The sequence below is a fragment of the Ornithodoros turicata genome, chromosome 9, assembly GCF_037126465.1.
Source record: "Ornithodoros turicata isolate Travis chromosome 9, ASM3712646v1, whole genome shotgun sequence".
NCBI classification, from domain to species: domain Eukaryota; kingdom Metazoa; phylum Arthropoda; class Arachnida; order Ixodida; family Argasidae; genus Ornithodoros; species Ornithodoros turicata.
This window is the reverse complement of record NC_088209.1, coordinates 32,423,523-32,444,648: the sequence shown is the minus strand read 5'-3', so window position 1 is coordinate 32,444,648 and position 21,126 is coordinate 32,423,523. Positions and strand designations below refer to the sequence as shown.

Here is a 21,126-nt window from a genome sequence, read left to right as displayed (position 1 = left end):
GATGCTTGTTACTGTGGGAATACTATACCTTCGTTTTTGGTAGGCTTTCAAGTTCAAGTTTATTATTTTCGTTACACAAGTACAAGTTGCACATGTTATTTTATGGCGATAGGTCCCGTAGTTAAAAACTTTCAGTCACTCATTTCGATGTGTCGGGTGCCGCTGATCGCGAAAACTACCTATAGAAGTCAGTCCCATAATCCTAATCTCAAAATAATCTAGAAGCCAGTCGTCACCTTCGTCGATCCTGGTAGACGTGGACCACCCCGTTCGGTAATGGGTTAATCGGTGGCAGCCTCTCGCTCTACACTGAGAGTAATCTGGAAGCAACTCGTCATCCGCGTCGTTCCTGGTAGACGAAAGCCTATGCGAGAAACTATTGCGAGGAAAGAGTACGTACTCCGTCCATACTGCCTTTGGTCGATCGAGCTCTCTATGCTGGTGAGTGACAAATACATCATCTGCAAACGTCAAAACAAATTTCAGTTGCTTTGGTTACGTCCTTCAGGTGGACGAAGTAAACATCGCGCTCATCCGCACGAAAAGCAACGTTTCGCCCCGCTCCATGCACGTGCACATTAATATCTTGTCTCCTCGCCTGTTGGTGATGTATTATTAAAATTTATTTTAACTTCATCGCATCGTTTTTCATAGTCGATGTGTTGACACCACGATGTGAATATGGCGTGCCATTACAATATCGGTTAATGCCGCACGTTGTACGTGCGAAGCTTCTGCCAAAGGATATTGTTCTATTGCTGGAATATAAATGACCAAGCACAGCACTTACAGTCTCATCGATGCAATGCCCTTTTCTCCGGATAGCACACTTTGCATGCCACATCGTATCCCATGTACTTGTACATGCACGACGATTCCCAACAAAACAAAAAGTAAACGATTACATTGGGTTGGATTGGGCTTAAAAAAAAAAAAACGTACGGGAAAAATTGATGTCTCCACAAGAAGCAAAAGACATGAAATGGAATTTCTATTTTTCGCTGCAAATGCCTTTTCAATGCTGTTTGCTGTCACGCGAACTGCGCGTTTTGAAAGTGTCTTCCTTCCAGTCTCTTTGTGCTTTTTATACGGATTATTTTTCGAGCTCCGCTTCAAGAGCATTATAAGTAGAAAGAGTCTACCTCAGGGGTTAATGCACGTCTTATGCACGAGCTTATAATGGGGAATCGTTCTTGCTTTCGTTCTTCAAAGACAGAACGGGTTTCGGCTGGGTTTCGGTTCAGTGGGATTAAATGCGTAGCGACGTCAGGCAAAGGTAAAAAGCTAGTAAGATAATGAGTTGGAACAAGAATGCATTTCCCTGAGTTTGGGGAGCAGAAGTACAACACGACACGCTGTGTTTGTGCGCGCTTTTTCTTTACAAATTTTTGAATAGCAGACTGACCTCTCATAATAATAATAATCGCATAATATCATTAGAAGACAAGTGAAAAGTAAACGTTGCTGTTGTAGGGTACTTAGAAGGGGGCTTGGAAAACGTTTTTTTTTTTTTCTCTCTCTCTCTCTCTACTTTTTCCTTCTGAAATCTGACACGCGTTGCTCACATTTTTGTGTACGCCCTGCCCTGTCGACTATTCCTCAATGCCTCGACGAACAAGGTTTATTGTTTTGATATCTCTTCCCTTTCGTTGATTTCTCGAATGGTATGTGTTGAATGACACTACAGTGTGCGTTTCGAGCAAGCACTATGCGAATGAAACCCGTTAATTCTATGACAGATTCTACAGCCATAGCCGAAGTACATCTCACAGGACAGGCTTTCTCTAAATATAGACGTAGAAGCATGGTTGCGATGTATATGAAAGCGGTTATCTGAACACATTACTGCCCCAAGGTGCCCCCGAGGTGACTCAGACACGCAACAGAAATTTTCTCGCGTTCGGCGGCCTCGCAGGGGCACAAATATAGAATTCCAAAATCCTATATCCTCCTTGAGGGCCTCTGATATGCAAGAATTTCGATCTCGGAGCCGGGGAAGGTAATTACTTAACCTCGACAAGATTATCCGATAAAACCGAAATGCTCGAAAAAAGGCTCGTGGCGATTACGAATCAGTTTCCTTAATGTGCTTTCGGGAAGAAAGCAAAAAAAACGGCACAAAGTGCCGCCGACCCATTCAATCAGGACCAGCGGCCTCTCGCAGGATATACGGGTGGCGCCATCTGGATGGAGACACAATAAAAGGGAAAACGACTTCCACGCAACACCAGTGATGAGGAGTGCGCAGAAATAAATACGACCGTATGGTCCTCTTTTTATCGTGCGGTTTTACCCGAGACGTTGTTGTAGTCGAGAAGTACCCATGGGAATTCGCATGATAACGTTCTGTATTCTCTCCGAGTGGGAGCTCGGTTGGTAGGTGCTACGAGTGACGACAGGCAAGTGTTCCTTCTATCAGGAAAGTAGACCTTTTAAAGACTTTTGCGAGACTCAAGTACGGTATATAGGTATTTAGTGTTACGAGGCGAGAACTGTACTTCAGTTATAAAAAGAAAACATCGAAAGAAACTCGTAGGAACCTGCTACGAGGATCACGAAGTGCCCATACAAATAGCGACACTGCAACCATAAACAGCGCAAACGTTTAGATACATAGCATCGCTGCTGGCTGCATTGCATGGCAATCGAATTGCAGTGTAGGTATATGCAGGAAGATTATGTAAACGTCTACTGAATATGTACTTCGGTAATTTTTGTTCAGTACTACACTGTATAACAAAAGCGTTTTATGTTGCATTTTTTAATGTATAAGGTCATTTGCGAGTGCAATATTGAATGTAATTTTTGTTTCAGTTACGAATTTATAGGTGGCATCCTAAGATAGATTTTTATTTCGGTTTACCTCGAAACTTTTTAGCTTCACTATTGCTCACATAAGCCAGATATTTCACTTTGAGTGTCACCTTTCATTCAGTTGATGTCGCAGTAGCAGCCCCAAGACTCACACACGCAATGTTTCCTCGATTAACACTCGCTCGATTTTAAATTACCTCCGAATACAAAAACAGCAATGCGCGTCCCGCAAATTCATTACTCCAGCGGTGCACACAGAGCACGGCTCTAATCATCCACGAACCTGTCATTCTCAAGCGCAGATTACAACTAAGCGCCACTGAAATTATCCACATCAAATCTATCAAGCATATACTTCTTCTGCTCCCTCTCAAAAACACGATATACCAAGAATGAATCAAGACGAAAGCTTCCCCCTGATTACAGCTGCGTACACTATACCTGCGCAAAAAAATGGCCCAAGTAACAAAACATACTTCTGGCAGAGTTCTCACCACTTGATTTATGTGGTCCATCAAGAGCAGGCAAACTTTCGCAAGAAATCAAGGAACAACGTCTGCCTGCATTACCGGTCTTTCCCTGCGTGCAACCGCGCTTTTCTTGCTCGTCCGCGAAGTTTTTGTGGCGGGAGGAGCGCCTGCGGAAAGCATGCTTGTGGGTGGAATCCGAAGAAGAGCAACATCTGGCGATGTTTCCACAGATAAGAGAACGTGGTTCGTCAGATCTGTTTTGCGCTGAAATCTGCTTCTGCCACTTTCTCGCCGGGGAGAAGAAGAAGGGTGCAATTGTTTCTTGCACTTGATTCCCAGACGAGTGAGTCATGGTCGCAAATAAACGGGCTGGGAACAAGAAGTTGAGACAAGTGGTTGCCTCCAACGAGCAAGCGGCCCTTGCGGTACCGGTTGAGTGTTGGACCGTTTGTGAAACGTGGTTGCTGACTCGTTCTTGCTGTAATCAACCAGCGATATGTCTGGGTTCGAATTCGTGGCCATGCCCTCTCCTCACTATAGTTGAAGAAAGTGCGTCTACTGTTGGGACAGCGATGCAACCAGAGCTGGATCCTGTTGATAGCCAATTAGAATTCTTCGCTTAAATGTGGGTTGTGAACGCTGCCTTCGTTCGCTTAAAAGCTCTCCAACAACAACAAATACACTGATGATGATGAATGGGGAAATTCGCCACCTGGGTTGCGTCCCATTACACCAATGCCGACGGGACTGCATGAGATGTAAAATGACAGTGAGGGAGGTGGGGGAGACTAGCAGGGCCGCACATCAGGATTAAAGGACGTAAAGGATACCGGTGTCTTGCAGAAAATCCAGGAAAATCTGCGGGACACGACGGTGTTACAGGATGTCGGTCCAGGGCACAAGGACTGCCGCCAGAGGCGGTTACTGGCTTCCGTCGGTTTCGCAACCTTTCTTGTTCAACACTGAAGAGGATACAGTCCACGATCATTTGCTGGATATCTGCTGGCACGGCACACCTGGAGCATACATGGTGTCAGAGCGACCAAGCCTGTGTTTAAAGAGTGGGGTGAAGGCGACGCCGAGTCGGAGCCTGTGTACGATGGACGAAAAGTTGCGAGGCAGCCGATTGGACAAGTTGAGGGATAAATCGGGATCCACTTCTCTCACGAGCGTCCTTGATGGGGCATCTTGACACCATTGTAGATGGGACAAGGGCTTTACAATATAGGCAAGGTAGCTTCTTCTATCCCCCTTGGAGAGGATAATAGATATTGTTGATCTGGTCCCGTAGGGCCGCTGCAGCAGCCCTGTCCTCTCCTCCATTCCCGTGGACGCCACAATGTCCCAGAATCCACAGTAGGGATACTTCGTGACCACTACTCGTCCGTAGACAGCTCATTTCCTGGAGGATGAATGTAACTACCGGAGCCAGGGATCCACGAAGACCCACATGGGCAATACATTGCAGGGCAGCTCTCCAAATTATTTTCTCCTTGCGAAATTGTTGTGCAATGTCTTCTTCTTTTTTGCCACATAGGACAAAACTTGTAAGCTCCATATGAACCAAGCCGTCTTCTTTGTTATTCAGCAGAATTTTTAAAAAAAATCTCGGATATCGCGATACCATCATTAAACGTTGTCGCTACGGACACCCTTTCCGCCCACCTACTTACGAACTGCCCTGACTATACCAGCGGGAGCGCGAGATCTTGCAGCACGGAAAGCGTACAATCGACCACCTCCCCTTTACCATAGGCCAGGTGCTGGGCCCACGGTCCAGTAGCGTTCATATGCACCAAAGCCTCCGTCACCTTTGGGATTTCCTGTCATCAACAGGCCTCTCAACCCTGCTTTGATCACCTGAATCCTCATCTCCATCATCTCTCACTATCTACAAATGGCACTGGGGCAGCGCCCAGCCTGCTGGCCGGCATCAGCCCCATCTCATCATCGTCTCTGTATGCGTGTGTGTGTGTGTCGCTATCTCATCGTCAGCATCTATTGTTGTTGTTGTTGTGTCGGTATAATATCGACGCGCACAGCGTAATCGCTGACGTTTAGGTTCAGCAAGATGCACGCCGTAAATGGTGTCACTCGCAGTAACAAAGAAAGGGCACGCATTTGCACCAATCCTCACAAGCACAGATGGCCCCCAATGGTACATTGTCGAGACGAATAAAAACTGGAGAGTTGTGTGTGGTATATAGACAGCGCAGTACAGGAACAGAATGCCGATCGCTTAACCTTCATACAAACATCATCAGAAGAAAAGCGGCTCTGACGATAATAGGGGAATATCTCGCCCTCTGGAATGCCAGACCGCCGCTGCTGCACACGATGCTAAAAAAGGTTCTGCATTGAAACGCGGTGCCCGTAGAATGCCAAAAATTCGCGCAGGGAAACGTTGGAGGACTACTAGTAGTCAGTGTAGCCGAACCTCTGCCTGCTTTGTTTTTGTAATGTTGACTCTATGAGATGAGACAGAGAAGATTGTCTATGCAGTATTATGTTGCATTATGCATCGCTTGCTTCGACTGCACATCCCACATGCACTGAGGTATGGTACCGCTATTGTTGCGGTGAAGCACCGCAAACTCATCGTCATTCATGTAGTTGTTGTTGTTGTTGCTACGATTGTCTGATTCCAGTGCCTGACACCAGTACCTTCGTATACTTTGCTTTTAAGTTTTAATTTCATTTCGTTCATTGTTTATTTTGTTTTGTGCTGTTTATTTTTTATTGTTTATTTAGTATAGCTTATTGTTTTATTAATGTATACTTAGTTTAGTTTATTGTTCTATTAATGTTTATTTAGTTTTGTTTTGTATTTTTAGTTACTGAAGTTTCATTAGTGTAATCGGAATGAGGGTGCCGACGCCGTGTCTCATGTTTTTTTTTCATTCTTTTTTTCTCTTTTAGGAAGCTGCAACCACACCTTAGGAATGACCAGCGAAGACATCAAGAATGAAGACATCACCGCAAGTTCGTCACACAACGTCATTAGCGTCGGGCCTCAGTTCGCACGGTAAGATCTCCAATTACCTTTCGTACAGCGCATACGAGACACACCTAAAAGGTTTTTTCGCAACTTCTCCAAAATGCATAAAACAACGCGAAGCTTGCGCTGTTTGATAAATTGATGCGTTTATAGCCTAAACGCAGACAAATTTCGCCTCAGTGCTTGGAAACTTGTGCCTATATGTCTGTGTCTGAGCAGAGCATCCATTATATCACATCGTATATAAACGAGGCATCCTGGTACATAACGTGAAATGAGCGCACCACTAGAAAGGTATGTGGTTTCGTAACCACCCAACATTGATGAGCCTCCCTGCCGGTGTAATTTTCCTTTGAAATATCGGCACTGAGGGTTGAGTTCGCCAACGTTGTCCGCGGGTTAATCTCGATAATTCGTTTGGTGATTCGTTTAAGCAGCACGAATGTAGCACATTGAGAGGAATGGCAACGTGTGCGCTTGAAGAATGATCGTCAGATTCTATTGTCGAACTGTTTGGTCTAAAACTATATAAACACCTGGTTGCTCGCACATACAACAACCAGGTGAAAGAAAAGGAGTAGTACTATGAGGCGTACATAATACGATGGGCTGCGAAGAAAAAAAAATGTAAACAAAAAACTGAACAAAAACATATAGGGTCACCATCTGTTATTTTGTGCACCTTGCCGGTACCTTTGTTTGTTCATTAAAATATGTAGCGGCAGTTCGCTTGCAAACAAACAGTTTCCTTTCAAGGCATAATTTTATACACTGCTTCTATTAGCACGCACTCTATCACTGCCACGGTGTTCATTATTTGTCTCTTTGGCACCTGCGCCATCCTGCTACGTCGCGTCAAGGATTCGACAACCTCCTTACACGACCCTTCCTTTTCAGTTTTGATACTTCTATATCTCAATTTGTACTCAATCACGTACGACACGCTTATTGAGCCAATCGATGTAAAAAAAAAAAAAAAAGAATAAGCCTAAACAAACTTTGGTCCTCGAAGAAGCACAGATTCCTGTCCGCTTTCTCGATTCGAGCCACTCGAACTCCTGCGTCACACTCGGCATCCATTCCTGCACGAAGTATAGGACAAATTCCTTGAACCTTCCGAGTGGCGTTCGAACGTGACTCTCCCCGTTGACTCCACTTCGCAAGTCGCACCGCAAACCAACATGTGTTCCTCCCGGCTAAGAACACTCTGTTCGCCATGGCACGAAGAACCACTTGAAAACTTCACATATATACTGACATAACGAGCCCCCCCATCTCCGTCGTCCTATTTGGAAAGAGATCTGAAAAGTGTGCGCGCATCATCAGCTGTATACGGATAGGACGTAGCCCTCGGGGCCCTCTTCCCTTTTAAAAGCGATCATTCCGTTGCACACTACGTGCTCGCCCGTGTTCTTAGTCTGCTTGGGTGCGTTTGGATGTGTTGTTAAGGCGTGGGTTGACTATTTTTCCGCGAGCTTTGATGTAAAAAATAAGAGTTTATACAATTAAGAGCGCTTGAGAATTAGGAATATAGGATCGAAGCAGTGGTACACTCTTAGAAAAAAGGGTGGAGGAGTTACACCTTTTAGGAGGTAATAGTTGCCGCATATGTTGTTCCTAAAAATTATCACCTATCCAAATTGTTACAAAAAGGCGTACGCCCCGTACGCAAAAAAGCGGTAACCCTATCATTCGTAGGTAGCAGGTAGAAGGTTGCAAAGTTCTACCTGCTACCTACGAAATGATGGGGTTACCGCTCCTGATTCGGTGAGTGATGGGGGAGTACGCCTTTTTGTAACAATTTGGATAGATGATAATTGCTTTTGCCACCATTTTGCACCCTTTATCAGACGCTATGTTGACCTAGGTGGTAACTATAGAAGTTACCATCTTTTCACACCCTTTTTTCTTAGAGTGTAGTAACAAATGAGCTATCAGTTTTGGGTAGCCCAGGGAGGTCGGCCACGGATGCAAACCTGATTACTGCAAACACGTGAGCGCCTTTTGATTTGTACGGAACATTTTATGGCAGCCTATTGGCAGAAGGCTACGTGTAAATATACGGCGAAATAAATTACATTGGCGGAAGACGCACAGGTGTAAAAATATGAATACCGACAATCAAAATAGTCTGTCAACCATCGCACTACGTAGAGGTAAACAAATCAGATCCCGTCAAACTTTCTCCTTTACCTCACACAACACTCGCAAAAGTAGTCTCCGCCCTGACAGTATCCACATACATTCACCTTATAGTCCAAGACGAAAGAAAACTCAGAAACGCACATTTAACTGGTGCCCTGTACTTTTTATGCCTATACAGGCTGCTATACAAATATACTGCATCTAATTTTCTTCCTTCACACACACAAAAAAAAATAAAGTGCCCATAAGAGAGATAGACGCGCAAAATAAAGCTTACCGTATGCTCCGTATGCTTACCACACTGATCCTTTCTCCATCTACAGATTGCACAGTGTTCTCTCACGTTTTTGCGATCAGCTGCGCTCTTTCGCAAAGGGAACTACATACTATACGAGATATAAGAGTGTTTCTGAAGAAATGAATTTCTCGAACCTGCGGCTCTATATACACGGGAGAAGAGGAAAAAGAAACTTCGCTCCGTATGATAGATTGCGGGTATACGCTGCACGGGTGTAAGGAATATGTGTATCGCGGTGCGGGGTTCTGGGTTAGAAATGTTTCCATGTACGTATGTGAAGAAACTGGTGCTCTGGGGATATGTGTGTTTTTGTTACTGTATGTCTATATCGTGGCAGGATGTAGAAATGTAATAGCACGAGATGTGGAGTATTATGAGGGTGGTATTACCGCGCGGGAAATTGGATCAGAGAGCCATACGTAAAGTGAGAAAGTAGAAATTTTTTCGAGCCAACGAAAACGGCTGTAAGGAAAAGCCGAGATCGGCGCTTGCGCTTTTCTGCGTGTATGTTCCTGTTTAGAATGGGCGTGACGTTGTTTCGAACTGTAGGTTCGGAAAAGCTCCAATTTCGGCTCAATGCAGAGGACTCAAGAATGCTATCTACCGCGCTCATTTAAAGTGCTCCCTCTTCTTCTACTTATTTTCTCTCTCGTGAATTTGTAAATATATTATTGGATTGAGATAGGCCATAACACGCGATCACTGTGTCTGAGCGCATCACTTGACGGAGATTAATTTCTCTTTTATGGAGACAAACAGTAAATAAATAAACATAGACAAGCATAGATGTTAAACTTGTTCTTTTTCTTCTCTTTTTTTGAGAGCCCTTGTGGAAATGGAAGATTGTTTAGCATCGAGGGTTACACTTTCCCAAAACACTTTCTGTGTACACCATCTCATGTATGCAGACATGAAGTCAGCACACTACTAGCAGAGGTTATGCCGTCGGGCATCCCTCAAGCATCGAGCGTGCAGTATCGCTTGTACCCGCGCGCCCTTGCTCCAAAAGCAGAAATTATATAGCTCAACAGTTGCTTTTTATTTTATTTTACATCTTATTTTTTTACTTCTTCCTCATTGAACACATGTGGTAGTTTGCGGTATGTGCGAGCCAAAGTGGCAGCCGTATTGATCCGTCCTCTCTTTTAGAGTGTCCCTCCCACTTTGTTCTTTATGCTGCGGAGTTACATCTGTCGCGATGATTCATGTACGCATAGCGCCCTCTGTTATTACCCTGCTACTAGGCATACGTTACTTTCCTTCCCCGTAATGGACCACGGGGTCGCGCACATAGAGAGAATCCGGAATATAAAACAAACTCCGAGTGGGTGAATATAGCTCTTGTATCGGCACGCCGAAGTTATGGCTGGGTGGCATGGCTAGTGCACTTCGGTGCGGCCCGCGTGCTCCCTGGAAATGGGTTCTGTTGTCTGGGTATGGACACTAATAGCTGAAATGACTGCCGCATTTCTGTACGGTAGTAAGTTTGGAGCGTATTGTTCTGCATATGGGCTTTCTAGTGGCACATAACTCCGAGGATGCCCAAGGGTGTATGCAGTAGGCTGGAGAAGATTGTCGAGGAGGTTTCGAAAATGTTTCATGTTGGAATCGTATGTCACATTTTTGGTGTGACACTCCAACTGCGTTCGTCATGCTATGAAATGAACTGACGTCTACATCCGACGACTAATTCTTTTTTTTTTTCTACGGGCTCAACTTCAGCCACTTAGAATATATACATCCTACTGCAGCGTACGAGACACTGCAGATAACTGCCTTTCTCTCTTCTGCTCCGTTAGCTCCGTCAGCTCCTGATAGACATATCTGTGTAGATCTACGGATTGCCCGCTAATTGATGGACGAAACGGACAAATGTCAAGCATGCACTGCGGACGACCGAAGTCAAAAAAGAGAAGGCAATCATTACAGCGTTTCAACAGATGGTGACAGCGTCTCGAACTGCGTGCTCCTCTATGCCTAACACCCATTCCATCGCGCTATATAAAACAGCAGTCTACGTGTCAGTTCTTCTTCGCCGTACGGTCCTGAGCCACCACTCTTTGGAGCCGCTTGCAGACAAGACACATTGGAATAGTTAGTCGAAATGGCGTTTCTCCGTCCATATACACGCTAAAGACTATCGTATTTGACCAGTATACCGTATATCTATCGCATGAGATACAGCGAGATCCCAGCTATCGGGTCTGCGACACGTCGGACGTTGCTTGTGCGCCGTAATGGATCCAATTAAAGCGCGGCAGGCTTTAATTAAATCCCGATTGTTCGGCGGCTATACGGACGAATGGGGAGCCCTTCCCCATGAATATCTGCCGGGCACCGCGTGAATAGATTTTGGATATAGGCTTTACGGCCGGTGGCCAGCGGTTGACGTCACGACGAATGATGGACTCTTCCGAAAAATTGGATGCCCGCGCATTCGGCGTTCTTGTTTCCTGACTTGCTGCCTTCCGCGTTCGTCAGTTGAGGTTTACACGGGAACAAGCTATACGTGTTACGACAAGAGGTAAACTTGAAGACTTTTTGCATGCAACCGGGCTTATGACACGGTGAATGTGTGATGTGTCCTGTGTGTGCCCCCGGCGATTCCGCCACTTTACTCTAACTTGGGCGCAGCTCTTGAACCTTTGACCTACATGTTGAACTCCATTATCATCTCTGTTCGTCTCTGGACATAATCCTTTTGTGTTTTCATCATCTCATCATCGGATTGAACTTTCTGCATTAAGTGTACTGGGGTAGCCAGTTTGACTTCGTCGAAACTCATATCCCCATTTTTTTCTTTATTCACATCACATCAAATCACATCAAGAGGTAAACTTACTCTGAGATGAGGCACTAGAGTATGTAGCTTTGCTACTGATGCAGGAAATGGTGACCTGTGCGCTTTGGCTGTTTGTGTGGCTCATGAAATCTGACGGGAGAAGCAGTTGCTTGCGGCCCAGTTAAACATCAGTGTCTCTGTCGGTAACTATTCCATTTTGGTGACTTCTTCCTAGAGGTAAAAACACATTGTTGTTGCGCGTCACAAATCATGCGGAAGACTACACGTGACCACCAGAGCAAGTACAATGCTCAGAACGTTACTCCCGTATGTGAAGGCTGCAACGTTCTGGGATGCTTTATGCACGAATACGCTTTCATGTTCCGTATCCAACGCATCGATGGTTTCTAGAGAGATGCAAAGACATGACAAAATCGTAGTTCCCTGGTTATGTAAATACGAGCTTTCGATTCTCTCAAGCTTTTCCTTGTGAAAATCTCACCGGAGGAAAATAAATATTATTTGCAGGTTACTTCGGGAGCTCAATGGTGGTGCCTGGTGTCCGGGTCCACAGATATCTCCGGAGACGCATGAGTACTTGGAGGTGAACCTGAGGACGGTACACGTAGTCAGCGCCGTCGCAACTCAGGGACGCTTCGGCAACGGTCAGGGAAGAGAGTACGCCGAAGAATTCATGGTGGAATATTGGAGGCCGGGGCTTCACAAGTGGGTGCGGTACAGAAACAGAACGAACCATGAGGTGAGTTTACACCGTTTTCTGATCACTGGACACATAATGTGCATTGATCATTTAGAAATCATGTTATTCGCTTACATATTGTGTTATTAATGTGGAGCTTAGGTTCTTTTTGCCATATATATGTAATGGCGGCATTTGCCTTGCGTTACAGCTCGCAAGAAGTACCACCAATAAGGTTAGGCAAAGTAACGTCTATAAAGTTGAACTCCAGTTGTGATATAGTGTAGGCAGGGTTGAAATCACATCCTTCAGAACTTCGTCCGCCGCCTTGCGTAAACTGAACCGTCGTCTGATTAAAGTTTTGCAGTCCATTATAACAACCGCAACAGGTAACACGAATATAGAGAGCTACATAGAATACAAAGAAGGTAAATGACATCGTTTTGTTTCTAAAGGACGGCGGCCGTGTGGCACGCTAGTCCGAGATTTTTCAGCAGTCAGGTTTTGTCATATTTTGAACATTTCGTAGACAAGTGAAATAAATATTCTATTCAGAATACCCATACCTGCCACACACCCCGTTCTTCCGTTCCCTACCCAGCATCTGCAGCACTGACCCCAAAACGCAAAAAAGGATCCTTACAGTCCTACAACTACAATTCCCGCTGGCTGCCAAACCCCCATACCATACCGTAGCATGACTGTGCCTACCGCAATCTTATATTTCCATCTACGAAAGAGAATGGAGCAACAATCCACATTCCGCCGACGGGCGAACGGGAAACTTGCCAGCCATTACGCGGCTATAACATCTTGTACGGTAACACCAAAAGCATTGCGAGACGACCGAGCCGAGATTCCACAAAATCGGTGCACTATATCCTCCGCTGGCGAAATACCGTGTCTTCTTCACTGGGACAAAGTCCATTCCAGCACCGATCTTGGCGGCTCGAGTACGGAGACTTCCAAAAAGGGGACCGAGCTCAAGAAAGCGCGTCCTTTGTGATGAGCCCGCTGCGCCGTGTAATTGAAGCCCGGGCCTCGGGTCTTGAACTCTCCAGGAATGTTCCGTACACAACGCTTATCTTCCCGTCTGCATCTTTCAAGGAGCTGTCCTCTCGAGTGAGCGCGGAATCTTGGTCGACAATCGCCTAACTCATTAGTCCGAGTCTATCTGATGTTTCATCTAGGCATGCGAATTTGCCCGGCTGTATGCGGCGCTCATAAATTTATATACATATACATACGAAGAGGGGGTCATGATATGTCATTAGAGAGCGTATGTACGTTGTGGAGCGTTGCAAAAGCTTGCGTGTGGGGAGACGCTAGGAAGCGTTTTCAGAGATGCTCTTTCTTATATCGCTGTACTGAAGCGATGCGTGGTATATACGTTCCGTGAGAGTGGGGGTGTCGTGAAAGTAACTCTCGCTTCTGTGTTCATGTAGTCTAACGCGGTGTGAAGAGATGGGATGGTTTCGTTTTGGGTAGAGGGACTCGGTACTTCCGGCGTAAAAATAAACTGGGGAGTGGCGATTATTACGAAATGAATATGTTGATACTGTAGTCCAGTTCTGTAATGTCACTGTGTGTCATAGCCCTACGCGCGATAAGGTCGCCGAAAGAAGATAATATCTCTCTGTGATACGCAGGGGAGCTTTTTATTTATATAGAAATAGCCAGCACTATTTTAAAGCGGCAACCTCATATTGCCAAGCACCGCGTGACGGCCCTACTAAAACGCGTTTGGCACATTGCCTTTGTTCATTTATTACCATACTATGCCTTGGACAATTGAAGTAAAAAGGTCCATCTTGCTCTGCGTACGTAACAAATTGTTATCCCAGTGCCAGAGCAGACGTGCGACTTGTGATAATATGTGGCCTCGTTGGTGGGCTGGAGTCCATGCTAGCTGACTTCCTTTTCATCGAGTTCTAACACAAACGCGAAATGTGCTCGGTGTCTTCGTTCGCACGTGTCGAATTCATGATCGAGACCTCATCCGTTGGCAGTATGGCGTGTTCTCACCAGGTGGCGACCGTCTCTGTTGGTTCAGTCTTGCCACGAATAAATAAACACAGTTCCAGACTCGTAAAAGCAGCGCGCGAACGTAAACTTCACGCCCCTCTCCCCGCAGCCTTTTAAGGCAACCGCCATCTTGGATCTTTAGCCTAACTTTCCGATGACGGCCTATTCTAGGCTTAGATCGAGGTCGATCGTAAAATGGATGCGAGCGTTTGAAGGAACGAGTTGACAGACGCGTTTAGATTGAGAAGAAAAACAGGACCGTTTGTTCTCTAGGTGGGAATCTGGAAGGTTTATAGGTATCGGGAGGGCAGACATCTTTGGGGCACATGTACGGGATCGGGTGATGCCGGAGTAAAGAGGAATATACCAGCGGGCTTCGGCTCGCGAAGTTGCATGCAATGGTGTATGCTTGTAATGGGCTCTGTCGGCACGTTTGGCTGGATGTGTTTTATGGCCATTCTTCCAACACGTGCATTCCTCGAGGACGAGCGGTTGATATGATGTACATCTTCCAGATTGTTGTAGTTCTGGGGTATCGGCTTAGCTTTGTCCTGCTGTAGTTTATGATATGTGATGGAGCTTCAGACGCCCTTAAGGCAGCCACCCTGCTCCGAGTCTTCTCCCCCTTTTTTTTTCTTCTTTTTGAGCAGTTAATTTCTACTACTACTACTTTGTCCTGCTGTTCCCCTACCGAACCCGAGGTCACGGGTTCGGTCCCGGCCGAAGGCGTTGCTTATATAGACAAGCCGTCTTGCGCGAGAGGCGTGACGTTAAATACGGTGTGCCGAGTGCTGGGTGCCGAGTGCACCACACGTTAAAGATCCCTCGGGTTGGCAAAATTAACCGACATACCGACCACTGTGGCGTCGCTCACGACGTAAAGCTACGTACCTTATATCATCTCGGTTTTGATCTCGAGGATTTTCACTGATAGAGAAGCTTGGCATCGAAGCATCTCCTCCAGGAGCAACAACCTTACCGCCAAGCTTTCTCATACCAATGACACCTTGCCGAAGTAAGAGAATTTTTCTTCCGCAGGCAATTGCGGTGCCTCCATCACTGATACGAGGCCTAAGTGGGTGGGATTGATGTTTATATGCGTCGGCAGAATGGCCTCTCCAAAAAAAAAAAAAAAAAAAAGGGATCCATCTGCGCCACTCATCCGAACGTCCGATTAATCCTAAATCCAAGGATAGTAGCAGAGGTGCTTTGGGTCCCGGTGCTCCGCCGCCTCTTAATTGGAGGCAGGGGGATTGGGTGTCTGCGTTGCCAGCTGAACCCTATTTGCACCGACCCTGCTCCACGTCGTACCTTCTGCTGCTGTAACAGGAGGGAGATAGCGAACAAGTGCGATATCAAGTTCCAGTGTTGCGGATGCTATAAAGGGCATACGCTGCTCGTTGTTAGTCACCCGAAACAATACTTTGTCCTAAAACGAAGAACTATTGAGGAGGCCCGGTTTTCGAGCATGCAACCAGCCGATGGTGTACCTAATTTATTCGGCGGTCTTTTAAAGCTAGTTTCGCAGCCGCTTACCTTCCTGGGAACACTTTGACCTAGCCCTGGACACTAAGTGCCCCAACCACATGGCCTCCAGGCGCTTCATCAATAAGGGCATGTTAATATGATGACGGTGTTCGCACCTCTTATTGTCTAGGGTCGCAATAAATTCGCCAAGAAGATAGGAGGGAACCGGTCGCCAAATTGCCAAGAGAGTTGAATTCGCCTTGGCAGGCTCATGGACACCACCGTCCCATGTTATGCCAATAAATGTGGAAGACACTTATTTTTGCATCGACGTGGTCCTGCATTCAAAATTCCAAAACAACAAAGGGAGCGACAGACGCGTTGTAAAACCGGCTCTGGCTCTTACGTCTTCGCCAATGAGGCAGTGCGATGGGGATCACGTGCTTAAGACTACCAGTGAGAACGACTGTAGCTTAACGCACACGCGTGTTCGAGGGTATATATCCAAACCAAGTACAACACGTAGAAATATAATTTGATCTGGTTCCTTCGATTGTGCTTGTGTCTTAGTTAAAAGTGAAGCAGTTGTCCTGTGTTTCTCTCTGCAATTGTTTGTTCCAGCTGCTTTAAGATTTACTATAATGTATTTCCTCAGTACACTGGTGTGCAGTACAGTGCACGCATGATGTAGTAACGCTGTCACATGGACGTTTCAGTTGTCCTTGAAATGAATGTCTATCGAGTTGAATGGTGATCGAACGCTGATACACGGCCACTTTGAATTACCGTTCCGGCACGGTTCCCTTTGAAGTCGACCCAGGACGCATACTAACCCGGTGTCCCCCACTGCTTCCTGCTGTCTTCTCTCCATCTGTCCACGTCTGTACGCCGCTCATAGCCACAGTTGCTTCGCCGCGCTAACACGGAATAAAAGACTATTCAAAAAAATTCGAAAATCACTTCTGGTCCTACATCTTCCGTCACTGTAGATGCCTTTTGTCTACTAAAACTTATGCAGATGGACGGACGGACGGACGGACGCGCGTAGCGTCACACGTCCGCGTCAACTTGTCAAAGAGCATTGCATCGGCTTGTGTGTCTGCGGGGCAGCGCACAGCGGAAATCGTGTTCGAAATGTTTAATGGCCATTGCCTTCCATGATCATTCAGACTCCCGTGTGTGACAGCGGTATAACGGACTACATCAGTGAAAGTGCCACGACCCTCTTAGGGTTGGTAATTCCATTATACTGTCCATGCTATACGCATTTCTTGTACGCCGTGTGTTTCAGATATTCGAAGGCAACACCAACACGTACACTGAAGTCCGACGAACGCTGGACCCACCTGTAATCGCCTCCAAGATCCGCGTGGTACCCTACAGCAGCATCTTACGAACTGTCTGCATGAGGATAGAACTGTACGGATGCAAATGGACGCGTGAGTATTTGAGCCTGTATTTCTTTTTCGGGGTTACGAGCACAGGGGTGACACAAACTCGCCATTGTTGTAACTACCCTCAAGCGGGTGCTTTTCGCAAAACTGCCATCTTGTCCTGGCCACACGTCATAGGAAACGTCAGTTTCAGGTCACGTGACTTGCCGACACATTCCGATCGGCATAGAGCCAAGAGATGAACGTATTTTGCCAGCGTACACTATATACGGTGCTTCTTCCGGTGAACGTCTCGTTCGCAGAAGCACTCCTTCGTAAGATTGGTGTCGTTGGATCGTCGAACTTGCGGGACTGTGGAGAACACGGAGCACGTGCTGGTCACCCGCCGACTCTTCGACTCTAGTCGGCCAACACTCAAGAACGCCCTCGCAAAACTTCTCAACCGACCTTTTAGTGTTGAGAAGGTACTGGGGAGCTGGGCAAAGCAGCCCCAGTAACCTGCGCTGTGTGCCCTTACGATCTACCTCAGGGACACCAGTGACACCTACATTTCCATTTTTTTCTTTCTATTTGTATTCTATTCTATGGTCCGTCTTCCGCGACATAGTAGCTCATTTCTCCTCAGTTTATAAGTAAATTGCATCGGCTCACTGTGTCATAATGCCGGGTCGTCATGGCATCTTTGGAAGTGGTCAACAGTACGAGGCCTCATGTACAAAACTGCGCGTTCAATGCGAGATTATCGGATGAAAATGATTACTGAGGTCGAAAGACGCCCGAAACGGTGCGCAGAAACAGTAAACGTTTTGTTCACAAACGATTTTCCAGCCCATCGCGGGCACGGCCATAATTCGGGTTACGTGTGCGTTGACGTTTGCTGTGACGTGTGACCAGAACCTGTCCAGAATGCATTCCGTTCGCCCAGCACGTTTTCGTCCATGGAGCAATACATTGGATGCCACCCCTGTGGTTACGAATATCAGTAGTGTCTCGGGTGACTCGTAACCACCCCGTTCTTCCTACTTCTAGACGTCTCCTGATTGCTTCGAGATTGCTCCAAACCGCTCGTCCTTAGGGGAGTGAAATAACATTTTCGGTGTCGCAAACGTTGTGCTCCAGCACAAGTAAAGTTCTTTCGCGGAACTCTATATACGATGCGATTAATCTGAAACGTCAAGCACTCGGAAATAGGAGAAGAGAGTGCAATTTCTGTCACCATGGTGTCTGAGCGATCGTTAGTGTAGACAGACTTACACTTTCCTAAATTGGCCGGTCTCCAGGGGATCCTCTGCAACCCTCTAATCCACGTTTGATTGTCGAGCTGTCAGCAATACGACTTCCATCTCTCCGCCTTTTTCCAGCTCCAACTTTCCGCGGAGCCGCTCGAAAGTTGGCCAAATGAATTGGCGGCGGATTCTTTGAATCACAGGAGTCGGTTGACAAATAAGAGAGACTGCTCGTCCGTGTCACCTCTACGACTTGAAGTACGTACTGTTCTACCGACAACAACACCTTTCTTTTAAAAAGAGGTCTACCTGCGCTCTGCACGGCGAGGCCCGTTCGCGCGAGAAGTCCTTTTACTAATAGAAAGTGCTCATGGAGTCTTTTACCACCTTAAAGGGATGCTCGCATCCGGCGACCCATCTATGAAACCGACAATGTACTGCACGAGAGAGACTGTACAAGACACGTGACCTGCAATTACATAAATTCGGTGGGATTCTGAAGACAAAAGATTTCCTCCGTGGTGGCACTTTAAACGCCGCTTCAAACACTTTCAGAATGACACGTTTGCAAGCTGCTGCTGCTACCGTGGCGGTTTTGTCCACGTTCCGTTACGGTGCTACGTTCTGATAGAGCTGATGTGCGTACCGAGGTCCTTAACTAACGGTGGGCACTACTATTCTTCTGCTAACTACTATTAGCTAACTGGGCGGGAGTCGGAACTAGGTGGCTGCCCAAAAGGGCGCCCGCAGCTCCATTTCTTCTGAGTTTCGCCAATATGGCAGTGACTATCATACGTGACACTCTGTAGTGAGCATCACGGGTACTATTGTGTCTTGTTTACAACTTGTTCTTCTTTAGTAGCGGCTGGATATGCCGCTGTTTCTCAGGAGTGTACAGAAGGCTTTCGTTGCCTTGTCTTGTTGTTGAGGGTGGGCCAAGGTCCAAGAATCGTATTGTAGAACGGTGGGCACGGTAGTCTAACAGTTCATAATAATAATTGGAAGGAGATTTGCACGTGAGGTGAGTCAGTTTATTTGTGTGACGACACGCTGCACGTGCCGCAGGGCAGGGCCGCCGATAATTCGGACCACCTGGGGTTCTTTAGTCTAACGGTCTCCTGACTGCAGTACACTCAGGGTCCTCTCTTTTAGGGTAGAACCCTGTTTTGCGCCCCCTTCCCCCATTCCCGATTTGCATCGTGGACACTTAGGGGGGGGAAAAATAACGCCCAAAATGAACTTGCCAAAGTGCATATTCATCCACCAATACGGGTACTGGAAAACGCGAAGCAATGCTCATTCAACGCAGCTACTGGGCATCAAGTGCCCATCTTAAATCCGAGAAGCATGTCTTATTTGTTTTGTTTTTTATTCTTTTTCTTAATTAATTAATTTTTTTACACTCGATATCGCCCAATTTCACCCTATTTTACAGTTTCTGAAGTAAAACCCGATTGCCCCTCGATTTTTAAACCCGAAAACACAACGTTCTATGTATTGTCCCAATGCCGCTCCCCAACGTATTAAAAGTACTCATGTGGAACACGTGGACCAACGTTAAACACTGCAGTAATCTTGCAAATATTGAACTTGCAAAAAAATGTTTTGTCGTAGACGCCGTCTCATGTGACCTTTCCCAATGTGAACGTGCGTTGGAAGTCAGACGTTGCGCTATGTGACTGTCTGCGCACGAAACAATACCAATTAAATAACAAAAATCATACCCACGTACAGCCGACCACGCTCAAGCAATTCCGTAAAGAACGTACAACGGTCCCGATAATTGCGCAGCCTAATAACGCCGAACATGTGCAGGTAGCTGCGATCAAAAGCGGTTTATAAAGTATTGTGAGGATCCCTTGTTGCCAGAAGCACATTTCATTCTCCCACCTTCATCTGTCATCTGATTCCCACCTAGACCAGACAGCGAACACAAACGCTTTGTTCAGCACAGGTGTGCCCGTTCCGAACCGCGCCCGCTGGCTGTCCGAAGCAGGGAAAACAGCGCTCCCATACTACTGGGTTGTGGAGCTCGCGTGCTCGTTCGAGATCGATTCATTGTCGATGTCTGACGCTGTGCCGGGTAAATTTTGACGGGTCACGTGATCCGCGGCATCATCACGCATGCGGTGCTCAAATGTAGCAACGAAGAAGAAAAGGAATGGTACATATTTTATTCTACGTTCGGGGTTTTAGAAAAGGAAACATGCCAGGGTGCGTTGTCCGCAATATCGTGCCTGGAGAGAGCTGGAAAGATAGCTGGAATAGTTCTGGCGCTCACGCGAAAATGTTTGCGCTGGTATATAAAGTTTGCATGTTTGCTGGCGGTATATCTCCGTCGCGCAACCCGGTCCAATACACGGAGTCCTGTTCCTTCTTTTTATTTATTTATTTTTGTTGTGTGTGTATATATTGAACGCGATGGTACGCTTTAGCTACGTGTTCATTTGTGTGCTAACCTATCGTTGTTGGTGGTGGTATGGAGGGGACGTTAATTCCGTCCCCTCATTATCGCATAACCAGTCCACAATATAATCGTAATTAACCTAGATTATTAAAAAGCGCTGAAAATACATGCGTATACATTTGGTTGCTACGACGTTACTGTGCTAGTTATTTCAGTGACCTAAATTGCGTCGGCTTTGGCCTATGTAATAGGCTAGTAACCGTTCGTATTGACTCGCAAAACGTCGTGCGAAACACGCATGCAATTTTCAGACAAGTAAAGCGATTACACACACATAAGTTAAATATTAAGCGCCATACATTATTCCACTTTCACGTCGCTGTAACTGTATTGAACCCTA

The 21,126-nt window shown here is 46.3% G+C and overlaps 1 protein-coding gene across 13 annotated transcripts in view; it reads left to right on the top strand.

Moving 5' to 3' along the window:
• Nucleotides 1–21,126, top strand: part of LOC135368658 (discoidin domain-containing receptor 2-like) — a 363,200-nt gene that overhangs the window by 331,405 nt on the left and 10,669 nt on the right. For all 13 annotated transcript variants that reach the window (XM_064602081.1, XM_064602079.1, XM_064602083.1 and 10 more), the window contains 3 exons: nucleotides 6,204–6,309; nucleotides 12,036–12,267; nucleotides 16,991–17,138. In XM_064602081.1, the coding sequence (XP_064458151.1) occupies nucleotides 6,204–6,309; nucleotides 12,036–12,267; nucleotides 16,991–17,138 (486 nt within the window). The remainder of the gene's footprint in view (nucleotides 1–6,203; nucleotides 6,310–12,035; nucleotides 12,268–16,990; nucleotides 17,139–21,126) is intronic.